Source organism: Parus major, chromosome 4 (genome assembly GCF_001522545.3).
Source record: "Parus major isolate Abel chromosome 4, Parus_major1.1, whole genome shotgun sequence".
In the NCBI taxonomy this organism is placed as follows: Eukaryota; Metazoa; Chordata; class Aves; order Passeriformes; family Paridae; genus Parus; species Parus major.
This window is the reverse complement of record NC_031771.1, coordinates 21,928,688-21,947,978: the sequence shown is the minus strand read 5'-3', so window position 1 is coordinate 21,947,978 and position 19,291 is coordinate 21,928,688. Positions and strand designations below refer to the sequence as shown.

Sequence of the window (19,291 nt, the reverse complement as noted above, 5' to 3'; positions counted from 1 at the left end):
GCACATATGAAGACATATTCAAGAAAATGCAATACAAAGGAATCTCACTGCTACATTTACCACTTGCATGTTTATCTGCTAGTGGAATTAATTTACTTTTAAAAATATCAACGTCATGCAACCACTTAAGTGACTTCAAAAACAGCATTTGCAGCTAAGTTACAAAAATTCAACAGTACCAATTACTGACCAAACATAAGCAATTGAATGAGGCTCTATCAGTAATAATTAACCAGATTAATGTGTACGTAACAGTCTCAGCATGGTACGGTGCTCCTGTTAGTTTCAAAGTTCACATATGAACTTCTTTTTACACTGCACATGTGGTTAATGAATGAAGCCTGAATGAAAGAGGAAATTAAGAGAAAATAAGGTAAGTGACCCAAAATGAAACTAATTTAAGTATTTAAGTGTAGACTACTTAAATGGGAAAAAAAACCCCAAATCTTTGACTATAATTTAAAAAACGAATGGATGAATCCATGTCCACTACTTCCTATTATTACACTAAGTGTACAATGCATATCTAGACTGATGAATAATTGAAGACAACAATTTTGTAAGATGTCTTTTTTGAAAGGAAATTGATCATTCAAAAATCCACAAAAACCTCACTGTGAATTCAGTAAGGAAGATTATAAAGTACATATTCAATGCTACCTGTAACAATATTAGTATATTACTACCTCTTGCATCTTTGGTTTTGCACTGAAGTTATTTCAAAAGATTAATTCTCACGGAATTAATACGAGAAAGCTTAAACTGTACAGCAAGAATCTAAATAAACACAGGAAATCCCAGTCTGAAATGATCCATGACTTCTCTATGAGTACCTAAACATGTTATCTTAAATAAAAATTAAAATAAAATAAAATAAATCTGAAATTCACATGTCACGGAAACTTAAAATTCGCTATTTGCCACTATGGTTTTACCTTCTGAAACACATCTCAATTTATTCAAACAACAAGTTTTCCTGTTAGATGATCAGTACATACCAAAAGCCCTTTGGATACTGGGTTACTGAAAAATACAAAGAGAATGAGACATCTTGTTTATGAACAGAGTAACTGGAAATGATACCAAGCCAACTTCCTCTATCCACGAGTCTATGCTTTTCCACTTACTGTACCAAAAAGTTGGTATAATGTAAAGTATACATTTCCAAAATCTACCTTTCATGAGATTGGCTATTTCAGCTCTTCTTTTTTTAAACTGAGGTATTCATCTGCATCAGAAAGCACTTTCAGACTGTTGTCTACTTCAACATCAGTGGTAGCCTATGAAAGACATATTTTAAGCTGCTCTCTGCTGTGAAAATGCTCCCCTTAAATCTACTTCTCTTTTATTATTCTTTTTCCTTAAACAAGTAAATATTTACATCCTGAAACACTGTCACTTAATAATAGCACCACCTATTTGTCACCATTCTCTTCTTCCTTCCCTAGTTTCCCTGCTTTTCCTAGCCAACTACTCTCCCAGAATGGCAACAGTGTTTTCCACAGCTGTTTCCCAACTCCTCCCTTCTCTGTTTCATCTCCACAACTCTATTTCGCTTCTTCCTAAAACTCTTCATATTTCAGGCAGTGAAAAACACTCTAAAGTGTTTGAATATTGGAAATTCTTGCCTCTACTTTTTTTTCCCCCTGCAGTTATCTGAAGCACCTTGTTATTTGTGCTTAGTGACAGGTTTGCGGATAAAAGCAGAGACAATGGCAGACAGCAATGAGATGACCATCAACCTCGTTGTCCTTGGAAAACCTCAGAGTGGCAAAAGTGCTGCTGGGAACAGCCTGTTGGGCAGCTCAGACTTCAAGAGCCATCTCTCCCCCAGCTCTGTGACTACATGCTGTAGCCTCGGACGCAGCGGACGCATTTTGGGGCTCATACGGAGAAATGGCTGTGAGTCAGCTCTCCGTGTTCAAGTACTGGACACTCCAAGCTACCCTCACAGTGCTCTGAGCAAAGAGCAAGTGAGGGACATGGTGACAGCAGCCCTGGCTCAGCATTTTGGAGAGGAAGGCCTGCACTTGGCTCTCTTGGTCCTGAGGGCTGACCTGCCTCTGTGTCCAAATGAAAGCAACGACACAGTTCAGCTCATCCAGGTAACCAAAAATTAAATAGAAGTCTCTGCCCTAATGGCAACTCTTACATCTTCAGGTGAAAATAACTATGGAAGACTTGACTGCAAAAGTGAAATATTTCTTTTCCAACAATAGCCTAATGAATTGAGAGTGGCAGGTATTAATTTCAGAACAAAGATTATAATTGATTTTGATTCTGCAGCAAATCAAAGCTCTATTCTCTCTGAAACTGGTGACTCATGACTTCCTTGGGCAGCTTAAGGGAAAATTTTATATGTATTTGATATTTTTCAGCTCTAGTGTCTAGAAGAGATTAATCACTATCAATACACCAGGTCTTTTTAACACCCCACTTACCTTGAAAGTAGACAGACATCCTTTAAGGTAGTTCTGTATACCTTTATTTAGCATTTAGGTTTCAGAGCCAAGGTCGCTGGCAGTGTCCCTTATCACCAGGGTAGGCTTCTTGTCATATATAGGGGTTAACAGGATTGCACCAAAGTTGTAATTTCATTTACACCTGTAAATTAAAGCCCTACCTCTCTTATTCCTATTAAAATTTTCTGTACCTACTGAAAGAAAAGCAGCTTGTTCTCTCCATTCCCCTGCATCAGATAAATCACAGAAGCTGAACACAAACTCTCTGGCCCATTATTTAAGGTGTTGCATTTGATTTGTGTTTTCACTGAATTGCTGAGAATACTTCAGTTTTATGGATCACAGCTGGAACTGAAGTTACATAGAAATTCATCATTTACTTTTTCAACAAAAGGCAATTTGGTGTTTTTCAAACCAATTTTTTCCAGGAGCTGTAAACAGCGTGGCAATATACGTATGTGGTAGCTACTGATTTCAAACTGTGTATCTCACAGGTGTGACATGGCTAAGCAAGCATTTTTCCTTATTTACATGAACATTTTTTAACTGGAGACATTCTGTTAACATCTGTAGCCAGGGAACAGAGAACTGCTAGTACTGCATGACGATATATTTCCACTGGCAGTGGATGTGAATGTCTCGGAAAGGTGAAAAAAGACCCAGAAATTTCAGCAACTCGGATAGCATGAACTGGACTACTGCCAGGAAAAAAAAAACAAACCAAACCATACATGTAACTTGTCTGCTAATGGAGTAAGTATATGAAATGGGAGTGGGGAAAAGAAATAAGCGATAACTAATTAAGATTTGCTTTTCATTACAGGAACTTCTGGGTCCCACATGGAAGGATTTCACTGCAGTTCTACTTACTCATGCAGACAAGGCAGAAGAGGCCGGATACAGTGAGGAAACGTACTTGCATAATGCTTCAAGTACCCTGTTGTCACTTTTGAGTTCAGTACAGCATAAATATATTTTCCTAGACAACCAAAACAGCATAATCAAAGAGGAAAGAAATATTGTCTTAAGAAAGCTCTTGAATTTTATTCAAAAAAATAATTATCAAGTACTACTTAAACACAGCAAGGAATAAAATTAGCTTTAAGGTGCTCACCTGTCTATTTTCTATGGTAGGTAACATCTAACAGAAATAAAACAGTAAAAGCCGTCAACTGCGAAACTCCACATCCATAACAAACACCTCTGAACACACAATTTGAAATAAGAATTTGAAATAAGAAAAAAAGAAATATCTCTTTAGATTATCAAATTACTTGCCTTCCACAAAGTACCTCACACTACTGCATTCAGAATCCTAGGTTCAATCCCAAAATCAGACCAAGCTAGTGCTCCAAAATCATGCTCCCAATTTGTGTGTAGTTACAAATGAGATTTTGCACTACACCAGACTGTATATCCCAGTTCACACAGAATACAGATCTGAAAGAATAAGATTTAAAAATAATTTTAAAAGAAAAAAAAAAAGAAAAAAAAACATTAAAAATGTGCGAGTTCAGAATCAGGGGGCCTCTTTGCTCAATTCTTCAAGCTTTCAGAAGTTCCTCTGAACTTCCATTTCTAAAAAGAGCTCCCTGGTACTAAAAGCTAAGATATATCTACTGTAAAAGTATTTCCCTGCCATGATTCAAGATCAGTTATAACAGTTCTTGAACTACAAGGATTTTATTTATTAAGACATTATTGGATATACAGTTTACAAGGCAGATAAAATGGCTTCCATGTGCTTAATGCTATTCAGCATATTTAAAAGAATTACTTTTGCTCATTGCCAGATGCATGAAAAATTAACAGTTTACAGGCATAAACAAAACTCATTCAAAAAGAAAATATGTTCATCTCCTCTTTATGCATGCTCCTTTTAATTTCATATCATTGTCATTTTGTTTTCTCTCCACTCACTGGATGAAGTTCAAAGCCTGCAAAATTTAGAAAGGCTCAAGTTTGGTTTTAATTTCAGCAGTTAAAATAGTATTTACTGTTTCAATGGTTTTACAGCAACAATTTAATATTATATGCAAAAATATCTAAAGTATCTCTAAATAGCTACTTAAAAAGGTTATTGTAAATTGATTCAAAATATTTATTTTCATATTACTGAAAGTAAGGAATTAAAATAAAATAATTAATTTGAGGCTAATACCTAGCAACATGACTATTGGTACATTACTATGAAATAACTCTAACTGTAAAAACTGAAGAAGCTATTTGTGTAAAAATCAAAGAACTTTTTGTATAAAACATCATTGCATAAAAGAACATTAAAACAAAACCAAAAAATCAATTGATTTTATATCCGTTTGAGCACTGGAAATAGATTTTTTTGACTTGGGTGCTTTTTGAGTTTTCTTGGGGGGTTGGTTTTTTGGGGTTTGAGGTTTTTTTATTAGTTCCAGGAATCTCTTATTAATTATTTCTTAGTCTTACCTATAGGTTTGGAAGGATATACCTAGATGGTATAGATGGACAAGACAAGACAAAAACTGTTCTAATGAAGTGGCAGTTTTGACCTCAATGAAATTTTAACAGCATAGTTGTGGGACATAAAAGTGTGTGCACTTGTACATCCTAGGGCATAAACCACCATGGTTTAATCTTCCAGTTACAACTGACTGCAGACTACAAAGAGAACATAGGCAAGAACAAAGGTGCAGAGGCTTATAATACATCTGAAAACTGCTTGGAAAAAGAGGAGGAAAACTATTATAAAGAGACTAGAAGAACAAAGACAATTGTCTTCACTAACCAAATGCTAATCCTGCAACTAGCACACAAGGAACACAGCAGAATGTTTTCCTTACTTCCTTTAGCTCTTGCTAAATAGAAGCTCTACACCTTCAAACTGTCCAGCAAATTTATTTGCCTGCCTGTGGTCTCACCACAAACAAGCCCTGGCAATTAAGTTATGAGCACTGAGTGGTTAACAACTGCTGACAACACACAACCTCAAGGACAATAAGCCTAGTCAATGAATGAATTGTCAAAATGTTGGAGATGTAACATATTCTGGAAAAGAAGTCAAACAAAACAAGTCTCAGCCATGCATTTCATGTTTTTTATTGTGCTTGCATCACTTTCCATTTCAACATCTGTAAAAGTTTCTAATAACCACTTATTTATTTAATCCCGCTGTTTGCCATGGTCTCCGCCCTGCACACTCCTTTCCCTTTCACTTCAAATGGAACTCCTTTGTATGTAGCAACACACTGGTCATTGGTATGAAGATCAGGTTGGATTTGCTCCCAAATCTTCTTCTTTGGGTTAAGTTCCTTCTCAGGCTCTCCTGTTTCAAAACAAAGAAGAAACTCATAGCACACAACTCAGAACAAGAGCTCTGTGTACTTACACATCTATGACAGCCCACAGCATCATTGCATATACTTTTAAGGGAAAAAAAACCCCAACATTCCTTTTGATTCTCAAAATGAAAACTTTGATTGGAATTAGGAATTGTCACGGAAATGTCTCCAGAATCTCTTCTGAAAATGAGGATCTTTCAAGGGAAAAAGAATGTATCAGATAACAAGCACTGTCAAAGGGAAGAAATGAAACCACTGCTGTTAGTTTAAACTACAGACCAATATTAAGTACATACAGACCACAGAAGTACACCGTTTATCAAGACAGGTTTGTCAGCATCTTAAATTTAGAAATTAATGATGCTTTTATAAGCAATTAAATGCTGTTACAGTTGAGGAATACTGAACTTAGACAAGAATAGATCAGAGATAGAATACTGACATATAATTTTAGCCCCAAGTTTTAACACTGTTCTCCTATGCTTTGTATTGATGATGACAAGCTCTGATGCCCAAAACAACAGAAGCAGTAGAGATTAGCTACAGTTTCAGCAATTATGGCCTCAGTCTCGGTTTCCTGTTTCCATGGATACATCATGATAAGATACCTACACCCTAGAGGTATTGACAGTAACTAACTACATTAGCAAATCTGATTATTTAAGGATCTCTAATGACCAGAAAATGTAGGCGTTTTCTATTAATGTTTTGAAATATTGTCAACAAATTAGATAGCATAGTCAAGGATGTTTTTCCTATTTTTAAATAAGCATGAAATGCAAAGTACAGATACAAAATAAGCTAAATAATCTTGCTGCCAAGATTAACTGCTGACATAATCTAGATAAAAAAATTCACTACTATTATTTTCTGCTCAAAGGTAAAGTAAATTTAATCTTTTAATTCTAATACAACACAGATTACATTAAAAAAAACATTAAGAATAAATTAATCTAAAACTGTTGGGTGCTTTTGACTTCTCGAGTGTCACACAGGCAAGACAAACGAAAAACTCCACAAGAATTGCACATTTAAATGCTAAAAGAAATCTCATGCTATTTCATTGTTATTACACTGTATGCTTTTACCTGCTTGTTGTGCCATATTGGCAGCATTCTGCCCAAACTACCAAAATCAAAAGTTCCAGAACAAGCAAGAATCAAAAAACCAAATCCTAGGCATCATATCCTCCCTGAGATCCTCTCAGAGGAGGAGCTCTCCAAGTGAGCAGAACATGAAGTACTCCCACGTAGCACTACAAAGTGTTCCCAAAGGTTCAGGAAGAAAAACTGTAAGACTACAAGGATTTTAGCATACCTCTTTCTCATAGCTGGTTGAAACTCACTGCTTGTTAAGTCCTGATTGACTAACAAGTGGTTAAATCCACTACTAGTCATTCCAGCCTGCCTTGTGCCTTATTGGTATTCTCCTTTAAATGTTTTCAATAGTTCAGTATAACCACATTCTCAAAGCCTGCAAACCTGGGTTATTTCTGTCTGTAGATGGGTTTAATTCTGTAATTTCTGTAATTCTAATGTCTGTAGCATATATGCAAGAGAAGCAGACTAGGCCAGATTTCTCTGTGAGGTAAGCTAGCCTCACCTGAGCAGTATTTAATACTGGAGTCAAGTAATCTCACAACCAGAGTGCATTTAGTATTTCAAAGAAAAATCAGTCATAACATTAATAATTATCTTTGTACAATATTTATAATTAATATTAAACAGAGGAAAAATTTTAAATACTTTAATTACTTAAATGATTACACTAGTAAATAAAAATTATTAAATGTTTGGAGCTAATTGTACATTTTTACAAAAATAAATTAGCTTAATGCTCAGGTTCATGAACAAAGGCAAACTTGGATTTAGACCACAGTGAATGCATAAACTAATAAAATTATTAAACAGAATGTTAAGTTATTCATTGTACATTTTCCTTCCCCTCCTCAAATAAAAAAAACACATGTTCTCTTGGTTTTTTTTCAGTAAGACAACCTCCTGACTTTTATTATAAAAAACACGCCTTGGATGTTAATAAGTTTCTTTGGAATCCTGAGTCAAGCTCCCTTGGGATCTGTGGTGAGCTCATATTAGATTAGCATAGGCACCAATTTTAAATACTACCAGAGCTTTAGGCTGTGCATTTTCCTATGTCTTCTCCTCACTGCATTCCTTTTTCCCAGAAAATATTCTTTAGAAGAGTTTCTATAAATAAAATAAATTGAAGCTTTTAATGGTTTAATCAGCTTTCCACTCTTTACCAAAAATGGGCCAAATAAGAGGTCCTAAATTTTGTCAAACACGTCATTCCATCTAGCAGCTTTAACATTACAAAGAAGTTTTCATAATAAGCAAGAAACCTCTCTACTTTGTAACAGCTCAACAACTACTGAAGGAATATATCTCAGCACAGCAAGGAGCAAAAGGACATAGTGATGTGTGACTTTACTTAATGCCACTTACCCCACAGTGGATTGTAACCATGCAACTGAAGAAAAGCATCCATACACTCAAGCTTTGATTAAAGAAATCTGCTAACTACAGGCTAACCACTGCACTCCAGCTTTACCACTTTTTATTCTTTAAAGAGATAGTAATTTACTAAACTGCTATTGATCCTTAGACATGAATGATAATTTAATTATAATTTATAATTGAATGATAATTTAAGTAACAGGTTTTTGGTTCATGTTGCATCAAAAGCATCTGATACTGCTATCAGAAAAGAGATTTCACAGTTAGCTATAAATCTTCAAGTATTATTGCTGTCTTAAGGCAATCACTGTGTAGGAGGTTATAGATTTACATGCCCGTGATAGAATAATTCTTCTATGGTTTAAAAATCAGACTTTTTCCAGTGAAGATGGATAAAAATTTGATAAAGTTCTTGATGCAAAAAAGGCTCAAGAGACCTTGAAGATGCATGCACTGGAGTATAAAACGGTGCTAAAAATTCCACTGAGGGCAAAGACATCAGATAAATAAACAAAATGGAACAGTACTCCAGGCAACAGCACTCCTTATCAAATCACTCCTCTATAACACTCAAGATGGTTTTAGGTAATACACTCTAGCTGCTACAGAAAAAAATTTAACTGGTTTGAGACAAGATATCTTTTGTTTACTTTGACTAAAACAGACAGAGGAAATTAGTCTGTATCTTATGAATATTTTGTATAATGGAGAGAAAAAACTTTAAAATAGCTCAATTCCAAGCTGCTTGATAGACAGCTGTGTGCATTTTAGAATTGCTTTATTGTTGCTGGTGGTACTTCTGTTGCTTCACAGACTTTTATACTTCAAACTTAAGTAAGACCCAGCTGTCCTTCCTATTTTAACTTCAAGGACTCCAATTGAATCTTTATGCTTTACAGTTACTTTTTAAAACGAAAAACTGATCAGGACATAAATGTTTACAATTAAGCAGTGAAATGAAATGAAATCTGACACAACAAGGAGTCTATCCTCCTGGTAACAGCATCAGGCAAGTGCCAGATGGTCTTTGATGAGACAGCAGCAGCTAAGAAGCGGAAGGTTTTAAGATAAAAAAGTGAGTAGGAGATAGATGCTCAACCCCATTAAACACTGAGAAACAGTTTTCCAGTCTCGCAGTGAGTTTCCCCCTTAGTTTACAGCAGAAACATTGAAAAGACAAGTACCCAACAAATAAATGTAGAGAAGCAGATGTCACTATGATTTTGTAGGTCTCCATCCACCAATGCTTTTTTTTGCATTTTCCTCCTCAAGATAGTAAAATCACAAGTCTGAAAATTCTTTAAAGTAAGTTTAATGTAAGAAGAAGACAGATCACTCTACTTTGTACTATTAAATACTACTTAGTAATACTTTGTACTATTAGGGAAATTTTCAAAGTCAATGATTAGCTTAAATTTCATACCTACCGAATTTTCCAAGCAGCTCTTTATGAAGCATTAGAAAACAGTGCCACATTTCAGACTACTATCTATAGCCCTGAATATATATGCCTTGCAAAGGGGTTGTAAAAACATTCATTTGGCACTTACCAGAGCCCCACGTCTCTGGCTCTCCACTGGAAGGAAACTGATATAATCCACACAAAACCTTGTCTCACTGGCTGCAAGTCACAACCTCAGACCTAGAACAACTTACTGCCTTTAGCTTACTCTCTATCTTTTAAGGATCAAAATGTCAACACAGTGTCTGCATGCAGTAACACCTGGGAATAATTCTATAACAAATATTTCTATAACTGATTTGCCTAGGAAAAGCTTTTTGCCACTGTAAAAAAGCCAAACAACTGGAGACAGATACTTCAGTTATTTTGACAGAACTCACTTCATTAGTCATGTGCAAGAACAGCATGCTGGTGAACAGAAAATAGTGCTCCTACCAGCTCTCACATTTTCAATTGTCAGGTATATGAAGCCACTTGAGATGTAAGTTTAGAGGAAGGCTGTATCTTAAAATAAAGCAAACAGAAAAAGATCCTCAACCTGGGCATAGGGCATTTTTGAGGCATGAACTTGTACATCATTTTCTAGGGCTTATGTACTAGAAGTGTTCCCTCTATAACTTGATGCTCTCTTGCACCATCCATTTCCATAGCAACAGAAAGCAGTTATGAGTGTATTTGTCACCTGTGATTCTCACAGGTAATCAAAGTCCAACATTTAATCCATCTTTACTCACTATATGTAATAACAACTAGAAGCCATGAATGAGTATTCCTACAATTTAGTCAATTCAATTGATGACGCATTTAAGATTTCAGTATAGCTAACAAATTCTGCATCTCAACTAGCAAGCTTAGTATACTTTTAGTGCAGGAAACTAAAAACAAAAAAAAAATTAAAAAATGCTGCCAGAGAGATTTCCTTTTAAAACACAGTATTATTTTAAAGTGCTTCCAAGTGGAGCATTAAATCACAGCAAGCTGAGATATTTTTCTGTTTCATAAAGCACCTAGATAGAGCATTGCTTCCTTCATCATACGCTAACCAAAATATGTCTTTTTTTTTAAAGCATCACAATTTCAGTCTTGAGAATTATAAAAATATATATTTCTGAAAGATATTTCATGCAAATATGTTCAAGCGTAGAGCTTGCAAAGAGGTTCATAAATCAAAACTCTGCTGTACTGCTAGAAATTGTCAGAAGTGCAATAGTTTAAAAAGGTTCATATGGCTCTCTGCAGAAATTAAAAGTTACACTGTTTTCTCGCATGTGAAAGCCAACTTTTGAACAATAAATTCATCCTGAAGATGAATACATCATTGATAAATGCACACACATACACTTTCACCCAGTATGGGAAATACTGGGAGTTGGACCATGTTTTTTCAAGTTCAAGTGATGGAGTGATCCTGACCAGAAGAGCACTGCTCACCAAGACCTCTGTGATCCACTTACCACCTGACCCAAGCAGATCTGGGCTTGTGCTGTGCTGCACAAATTCCCAAATTCCTAGGCTGCAGGATAAACCTGTGCAGCTGGTTGTCAGGGAGGAGCCTATAGGCAGCTCCCATGTGGCACCAGTAACTGAGCCACCAGCGTGACCTCACCTTTATGGAACAGGGCAGCACCAAGTTCTCACACAAACTTCCTTTATGACTGACAGCCACAATGAGTAACAAAAATACAGCAGTAACTCAAACAATGGAAAGGGAAGAAACTGCTTATGGACAAGGAGTGCAAAGCAAGCTGCAGACGCATTCCCATCATCTGTGCCATGTAAGATTATCTATAATAGTCTGTCTTTTCAGACTCATCATTTTAAATGGCACTTCAGAGTATGACTGCCTTTTTTACTGGGATTATAATGAACCAGCAATTCCTGATAAAAACAGTCATAACCATTATAAAAATTACAAAATAACACTGCTAACAAACACAGCAACAGAAGAAGCTGATCTGACTGTATCCCTTTCAGACAGAGAATAATGAACTAGCATTTGGGTAAGAGGGGAGCATTCATCAACATGATAAATCTATAATGCTTTATTTGAGTTCCTAATATGCAGTCAAAAATAATCATTTTCATAGAGGTGGAAGAAATGGAGAAATGGATGAAAAATCATCTTTTGATAAAGTTCAAATTTGGTAAAATTCTCATTTATATTCTGAAAAAAGAGATTTATTGATTTAATTAAGTGGGAAAAAGTCCAACGTCTCTCTTTGGAAACGTAAAAAGACATTTTGTCCCAGACAAACAAACAAAAAAAACCCTGGTGTATTGACTATTACGGGCTCCTCTCATGAATAGGAGACTTCCAGCCCCTAGTATCCCCTCCATCCCTTCTTCCTCAAAAAAAAAAAAAAAAAAAAAAAAAAAAAAAAAAAAACCAAAAAAAAAACCCCAAAAAAACCCCCAAAAAACTACCCAAAATTCTGACACATTCATCACGAGGAGCTGGAATTAGGAATTTAATACTTCATCACTTAGACTGAGACACTGTGAAAGATGATTTATATTTCCTTGTTGTAATTTGCCAAGTACAAATACTTTTATCCATGTATTTCAAAACTGAAATACTTACTGAGACTTAGAGGGATGGGGTGTTTTACATGAAAGTTCTACACAACTTTATCAAGTTAAAATTTTTTGACAGATGATAAAGTATTTTCAATCCTTTATTTACATAATATTAGCATGGTCATAAAAAAATAATAGAATTAATTCAGAAAATTTCAACAAAAAACCCAGTCAGCTTTAAAAGCAACTGTTTTATGTGCTTCAACACTGATGTTACCTTGACATACCTGTTTCTATAATTTTCCAAATACCTACTTACCAGGAAAACCTTCAAAAGTGATTCTGTCCCCAGGTACTGCTCCAGGTGGGGGAGCCAGAATTTCCACTTTTTCTGGGGAGCTGGCACACATCACCATTGCCTGAGATACTACTCCTCTCATCTTTGCAGGCTTCAGGTTACAGAGTAGTACTGCCATCCGATTCTGCATCTTGGGGGAGGAAAACAGAAGGATTTGAGTACTTGAATGCCATGTGGTTTTGGAGATAATCATCATTTCATTATAATGAGAGAATTGCAGTGATGACATCTTACCATGACAAGCATAAGAAAAGCATGTAGACAACAGATTCAGTTTTAATGCCTGGACACCACTAACATAATATTTATACCCCTTAAGAGCTGGCCAGTGAATAATAGATTAAATGCTCAAATGTGACATATTTATTTTGGAAATATAAAATATGCAATTTAGAAAATTAAAAAGCAGGTAAGGCATTTCACTTCCACTCCATCTTTATTCACTACAGACCACCACTTTAGTCCACTTTCAATATAGCACTATTAACCAAACAATTCCTATTTAATGATGATAATACTAAAAATAACAACAACAAAACCAGGCTACAAATTAGGCCCATAGGTAAAAATTTCAAACTGTATCCTGGAAGCTTAGAAGTTTTTTACATAATGAGCTCACTTGAATCTTAAATTTTATCTTAGATGATCCAAATGCCTTGAGTTTATTTTAACCACTGAAAATGGTTGTATATACTGCACACTGAATTTGTTAGTGCAAACCTATAAAACTACGTTTCTCCATTTATTTTATTTTAATAATTAATCGTAAACCAGAGAAAATATTCTTTGTTCAGAGAAACTGCCACACTTTAGACTCTAAAACAAACCATGCTTTCAAACTGAAGAAAAATTAAACCCTGAACATTCTTGAGAGACGAAGTAAGGACATCTTAATTCCCATCCTACTAGTGAACATTACATATAAGTATTTCATATTTCTAGATTTCGGTCTTTGTGCATCACAAATCTTGAACCTGTGGGATTAATAATTAATAAAACTCATATGATCAACTATTTCAAACACTGCATATTTTTCAAGGAGAACACCTCAAAAACCAAAAATATAAATACCCAAAATGAGGCAGCTGATAAAAAGTTATGTCATCTAAGTTTCAAATCAGCCTATTGACGAAAATTTCTCAAGTTATTGCTATGGAAATAAGTAGCACAAAACACAAAAAATTGTTGTAAAATGTCAGTGACTGAAATGCAAGTTGTAGCATTATCTAGCACTGAGTAACAATTAATGAATGGAATGCTAATTACTGGGTAGACATCACAATGATTTAGAAAGAAAACTTCTTAAGGCATCTAAGTGGAAGAAAAAGTTTCTGCTACAAAAATCAGAGTATATTGTTCATAGAAGATGCAACTGTATCCTCTTACAACCAATGGTTTTAGAATAGCATTTCTGGAGGATGATGGTGGCTTTCTCCCTTCCTGTTAAGATACATTCCCTGCATTCCTGTTCTTCACTTCTGATCACTGACACAAGGTTCTCTTAGGTTAAGGAGGTAAAGGTGACAGAAAGTGACACTGGAGAATCGCCTGTATTACAAGAACAATTGCCTGTAACAGGTATTGATGCTAGGAACACACAGAGATCCACTTCAAAAAGCCAAATCAGTGTCAGAAAAGCTGTCAATTCCTTCTGACATTTCAGAAATTTCCCCAATTCTCCCCAGCTGCCAGAAGACCTCGGCAATGGCATGGTCCACCTCATACCAAGATCCTTCCATCTCCCTATTGGCTTGAGACACAACTGCTCACAACAATAGAGAGCTGAACTTCTAACATGGCTTCACCACAATGTGTACAAAAGCACATCACATCTAAAGTGGGCATGCCAGAAGTCTTCACACCCATAAATAACTTGCACTGCATACTGAAATGCTAGTGAAGATACATACTGCGTTTCCTAACCAAAAGTAAAATCAGATGATACAAATTCTACAGCCTCAAACACTGCTAAATTACCACATCAAATACCAAAATCATGAACAGATGAATTTTTTGTGAAGAAATTTATGGCTACGGTCCTTGATCTGATGTATATATTTTTATTTCAATATATGGCAGAAGACACATGCCAGGCCTTCAAATTTTTGAACACTTCAAAAACACAAAGATGGAAGCTTGCCCCTAAGAATTTATTGTCTTAATAGATGCTTGCCAAAACCAAAAACAGACATGCAAACAAAAATGTTCACAAAGAACGTGCAAGGATGACCCCTAATTCTCTGCTAATGAGTATTTCAGATTATTTTTCCACTCAGAAAGAAGGCTAAAGAAAAAAAGACTCCTGCTGCCATTTCATTCTATGCACTTCATGCTTGTAAGTCTATTTAGAATGGCTTTTAAAATGTTTTCTTCTACATGCTTTCTTGAAAGCAGACTGCTAAAAGCAAGCAAGTTGAGATTTTTCCCAGTGCAAATCCAGTAAGTGGACACCATCAGGTGATCAGTGCAGAACAGTTACTGTATTCAGTTGGGTTTACAACAATCACAATTTTAATTGCTTCCTATGCTTGCAGTCTTTCCATGGGGACAGTGTGCAAGTAAGGAGGGAAAAGACATTCAAGAAATTGGAGCTTTTTCCAGACCAATTAAGATCAATTCCTTCGTGATCCATTTTGCAGTTGCACTGCACAACACTGTTTTGAATGCCAAGGTTGCATTTGAATTTAGGAGCAGCCTTCAGTCAATTCCTCTCACCCTCTAGAAGAGGTGTGAAAGGAAAACTAAATCTTGAAGTCTTAGATTGTTCAAAGGCACTCATAAACCATCTGTACCAAATACCAAAGTGTATCAACTAAAAAAACCACAGATACAGATTCTATTCTGCACAAGGAAGTAAAAATATGCATTTTGTATTCCATTGTTGTTTAAATTGTTCATTGCCAGCTAAGTTGAATTTACATGCTCTCTGCTTTACTTCATGCCAAATAATTCAACAAGCTATAAAAAAAGAATTGGAAGGCAAGAGTTTCAAAAGTTTGGATCATACCAAAAAAGTTACTATGATTTCTCTACTACATATTAGGAAACCTAAACAAAGAGTAACATCTGTTTAATTTAGGAGTCCAATGTGTACTGATGGCAGGGGAATTGGAATAAGATCCCAGGATAGAAGCACTGCCATCAGAAACTGATTTGGGGTAAGGGTACTTCTCTGGTATCTGGCAAATGTTGTTAAGCATTACTTCCATCTGCATTTTATTTTTGTTTTCATGACTTTACAAATCTTTTAGCAGAATAAAAACATATCCTATAAACAGATGAATGCCTTAAGATACTTTAGGAAAGGAAAAGTTATCAGTAAATAATTTTGTCAATACCTTATCCAGAGGAACATGTTTCACTAAACCGCTGACAACAGTCCTTGGGCTTGCTTCACCAACATCCACTTGTTCAACATACAGAGTGTCTGCATCTGGATGCTTTTCAGCAGTAATAATGCAGCCAACACGAAGATCCAGACGAGAAACATCTACAGGTTTTGCATCGCTACTCCCAGCAGCTGGCTGCTGTTTCTTCTCCTTCTTTTCACCTATTAGAGAATATCTTGCTCATGAAATAAACATTATAAAAAGCACAACTAGTGTATATGACTACTGCAAGGGAAAAGCAAGCTACAGTCTCAGAAACAAGCATAAATTCTGTGCAAAACATGAAAGAAAAGAGTTAGCACCTCTGTTACCAGTTTCCAGTGGTGAATCATCATATGCACTTCAATTTACATCATTGTCTCAACTAATTACCACCTCCTGTTTGTAAAGTCGCCCTGAACTTAAGCGCAACATGTGACAGACATACTCTGACAAAGGCCACATCAATAAGCCTGATCATCTCATTTGAGTAATTAGCAATTACCAGTAAGCCTTGCCATGGTGTTTCACCAGCAAAACAAAAGTAGGGAATCACATTCCATCAGGTTAGGAGTGTTAATCAGCGCTGTACACAGTCAGGAGCTGTGAAGTCACTGCAACTGCACTGTCACAGCAGCAATGCAACCCTTCAAGATGACCTTAGCCAACATTCTGCACTTCCCAAACACAACACTGCATGAAAAGGCTCATGGCTGACCAGATTCCCCTGGTGTGGTGTCTTTACCCCATGATCATCACACATACAAACTGTATGTATACTTGTATAGTAGTATAAAACAACAGTGAAGCAACACTCCCCATACTCAGCTGCTTATTTAAGGCATAGAATCATAAAATATGCAATATTATTTCAACAAGAGGAAGTTACATCCAGTTTGTAGATAAGACTGCTGTTTAGGAAACGTTCAAGAGCTGTTCAACAGCTATAATCTCTGGGAGATTAAAAAAGTCTAAGATGTGTTTACTTTAAATAAGCATATTCTGTTATTCTTTCATCCAAGATAACTTACATATTAATGTAAGCTAAACTCCCTTCTTAAGGGAGCAAAAAAGGAAAAGTGGACACAATATGCAACTTGATCTCATTCTTCACAATTTAATTTCAGGCCTGAAATTAAATGATACATTCAATAATAAAAAGGCAATATTTTTTTAATTCAATAATTTTTAATGTATGCAACAGCCCTTCAAAAATATTTGTTCATTTATGATGAATGAAATGCTGTAGTGATTATGACCTGGGTTTTTTAATGTAACTGATAATTTAATTAATAAACTCAATCGTATATAGAATAATGTAAAATAAACTGGAAAAAAAATCCCAATCTAAACAGCTAACATGTAATAGCTATGATTAGTTGAAAGATGTGCTAAGTTTATCCTTGGTATAATTCCACACTGATCTCCATGACATTCCCCTACAAGAGAAATTAAGTCTTTTCTCAAAAGAGAACACAGCAAATGTGTACATGGTGTGTACATACACAGATAGATGGAAAATACCCATTTCAATGCCACAGGCTAAGGAGAAAAATGCATTCCTCTGGCCAGTGTTGGAGTCAGTCCAGTAACAACATCCAGAGAAATCACACAGATGAGGTTTGAAAGAAGTAGAACAAATAAGAGAATAACCAGAGAGGACAGAGATGACATAGGTGACAGAAAGCAAAGTGATTTGAGATAGTCCATCATCTCACCAATTTCTAGACTTAAAAACAAATTTTACGTATTGATTGCTTCAACTGTTAAATGCAATACCTTCAACAGATGCTGATCTCCACAGAAATAGCCTGTGCATGGCTACTATTCAACGTTTGTGCTATGTTTCAGCAAACAGCAAAAGTCTAACACTGCTTTCCATATGAGATGAGCTGAGTTGGTCAGAGCATGGTGCTAGTAACACCAAATTTGTGAGTTCAACCCCTGTATGAGCCATTCACTTAAGAGGTGGACTTGATGATCCTTGAGGGTCCCTTTCAACTCAGAATATTCTGTGATCTGTGTTTGACTGACTGAATTTAAGCTACTTGTATTGTACTTCCCCTCATCATATATAAAAAGTTTCATTTTCCCATACCAACTGAATACTTGCTCTGTAGCCATTGAATACTTGAGGGAAAAATTTAATTGCCTGATAGGACATCTGGCCTCTGATTTTGTATTTACAGCTCTGTGGAATATTAATGTGTCAAAGGCTGAAATACATAAAAAATATAAAACAACTTATAAGTCTCTGTACAGCTCACCAGAAAAATAAGAGAGACGGTGCACTATCAGATTATTCAAATTCTGAAAAACTGTGCAAGTCTAATCATAGCAGATTAACAATAATCTGCATAAGAGAATGATGGCAAAACATAGGTTTAATTTACAAGATACTCTTGCACAAAAGTACAGGTGTCCAACAGACCTGCCTTGATTTTTGTTGGTGGTGATTTTTTAAATGAGGAAGTGAAGTCACATTTAACAGAATTTGGCATGTATCCCATGCAAGGAAGAATCTGCAGCTTACCTGACAGCCTTCATTAGCTTCAGGTACTTTAAAGATTGATGAGCTAGCACATGACTCTTCCTCACTGTAGCTGTATAAAAGCTTTTTATTTTTGTGCTCAAAATCATGCACAAGCACTTGCATAAATTAAATACCTCAACTGTCTATCAGAGATAAGAAAAGTGAAGTACCTTTTTTTTCTACTTTTTCCTTCTTTTTCTTTTCTTCATCTTCACCTTTAATTTGATCTTTGGAACCAGAAGATGCTGTAACTGCTGTAGGTTGTGGAACATCCTCTGAAAATGAAGCTGTAGAAAGGGCTGTACCAGGAGGAACTGCAACCTGCTTTACTAAAACCAAAACCACAAAAGTTAGAGGCAGTACCAGAACTTTGAACACTGACATTTTTAAGTGTACAACATAAATGAAAAAGAACCAAAAATTTTGCTTAATATACTAAGCCACAACTGCTGAGTAGTGAACCACATCACAAAACACATTTCAGAACTCAATCTATATATGATTATTAAGATCAATTAAAACAAAGTGTTTGACTACACATTTTTTAAATGCAAAAAAGTGCTAAATACAATAAAATATATAAGCCAACAACATCTCTTTTTGTAGTTGATTTCAACATCTAGTTATTTTTTTCTACCAATGCTGCATTTCTCACTTGTTTAGTTTCAGTTCATAGCTACTAGCTCTTGTCACATTGGAGACTATTCCATAAATGAGTTATGCACAAAACCATTTTTATAGTGTATTCAGATCATCCCTCAACTCTTACAATTAACAAACTGAGCCTGAATAAATAA

General features: G+C 35.6%; 2 protein-coding genes across 6 annotated transcripts in view; one reads left to right on the top strand and one right to left on the bottom strand.

The window, feature by feature from the left end:
• Positions 1-260: 260 nt before the first annotated feature.
• On the top strand, positions 261-4,773 carry GIMD1 (GIMAP family P-loop NTPase domain containing 1). Of its 2 annotated transcripts, none has more exons than XM_015623951.3 (3): positions 261-373; positions 1,684-2,105; positions 3,286-4,773. In XM_015623951.3, exons 2-3 carry the CDS (start codon positions 1,713-1,715, stop codon positions 3,553-3,555), a joined length of 663 nt encoding a protein of 220 aa, XP_015479437.1. In that variant the 5' UTR covers positions 261-373; positions 1,684-1,712; the 3' UTR covers positions 3,556-4,773. The 2 variants fall into 2 exon arrangements, with proteins under 2 accessions (XP_015479437.1, XP_033369623.1); XM_033513732.1 differs by having other exon boundaries at positions 3,036-3,468.
• Positions 4,774-5,521: 748 nt separating this feature from the next.
• Positions 5,522-19,291, bottom strand: part of AIMP1 (aminoacyl tRNA synthetase complex interacting multifunctional protein 1) — a 31,803-nt gene continuing 18,033 nt past the window's right edge. For all 4 annotated transcript variants that reach the window (XM_015623950.2, XM_015623949.2, XM_015623948.3 and 1 more), the window contains exons 4-7: positions 18,665-18,823; positions 15,932-16,143; positions 12,555-12,723; positions 5,522-5,763 (exon numbers count right to left, since the gene is read on the bottom strand). In XM_015623950.2, the coding sequence (XP_015479436.1) occupies positions 5,597-5,763; positions 12,555-12,723; positions 15,932-16,143; positions 18,665-18,823 (707 nt within the window). In that variant the 3' untranslated portion in view covers positions 5,522-5,596. The remainder of the gene's footprint in view (positions 5,764-12,554; positions 12,724-15,931; positions 16,144-18,664; positions 18,824-19,291) is intronic.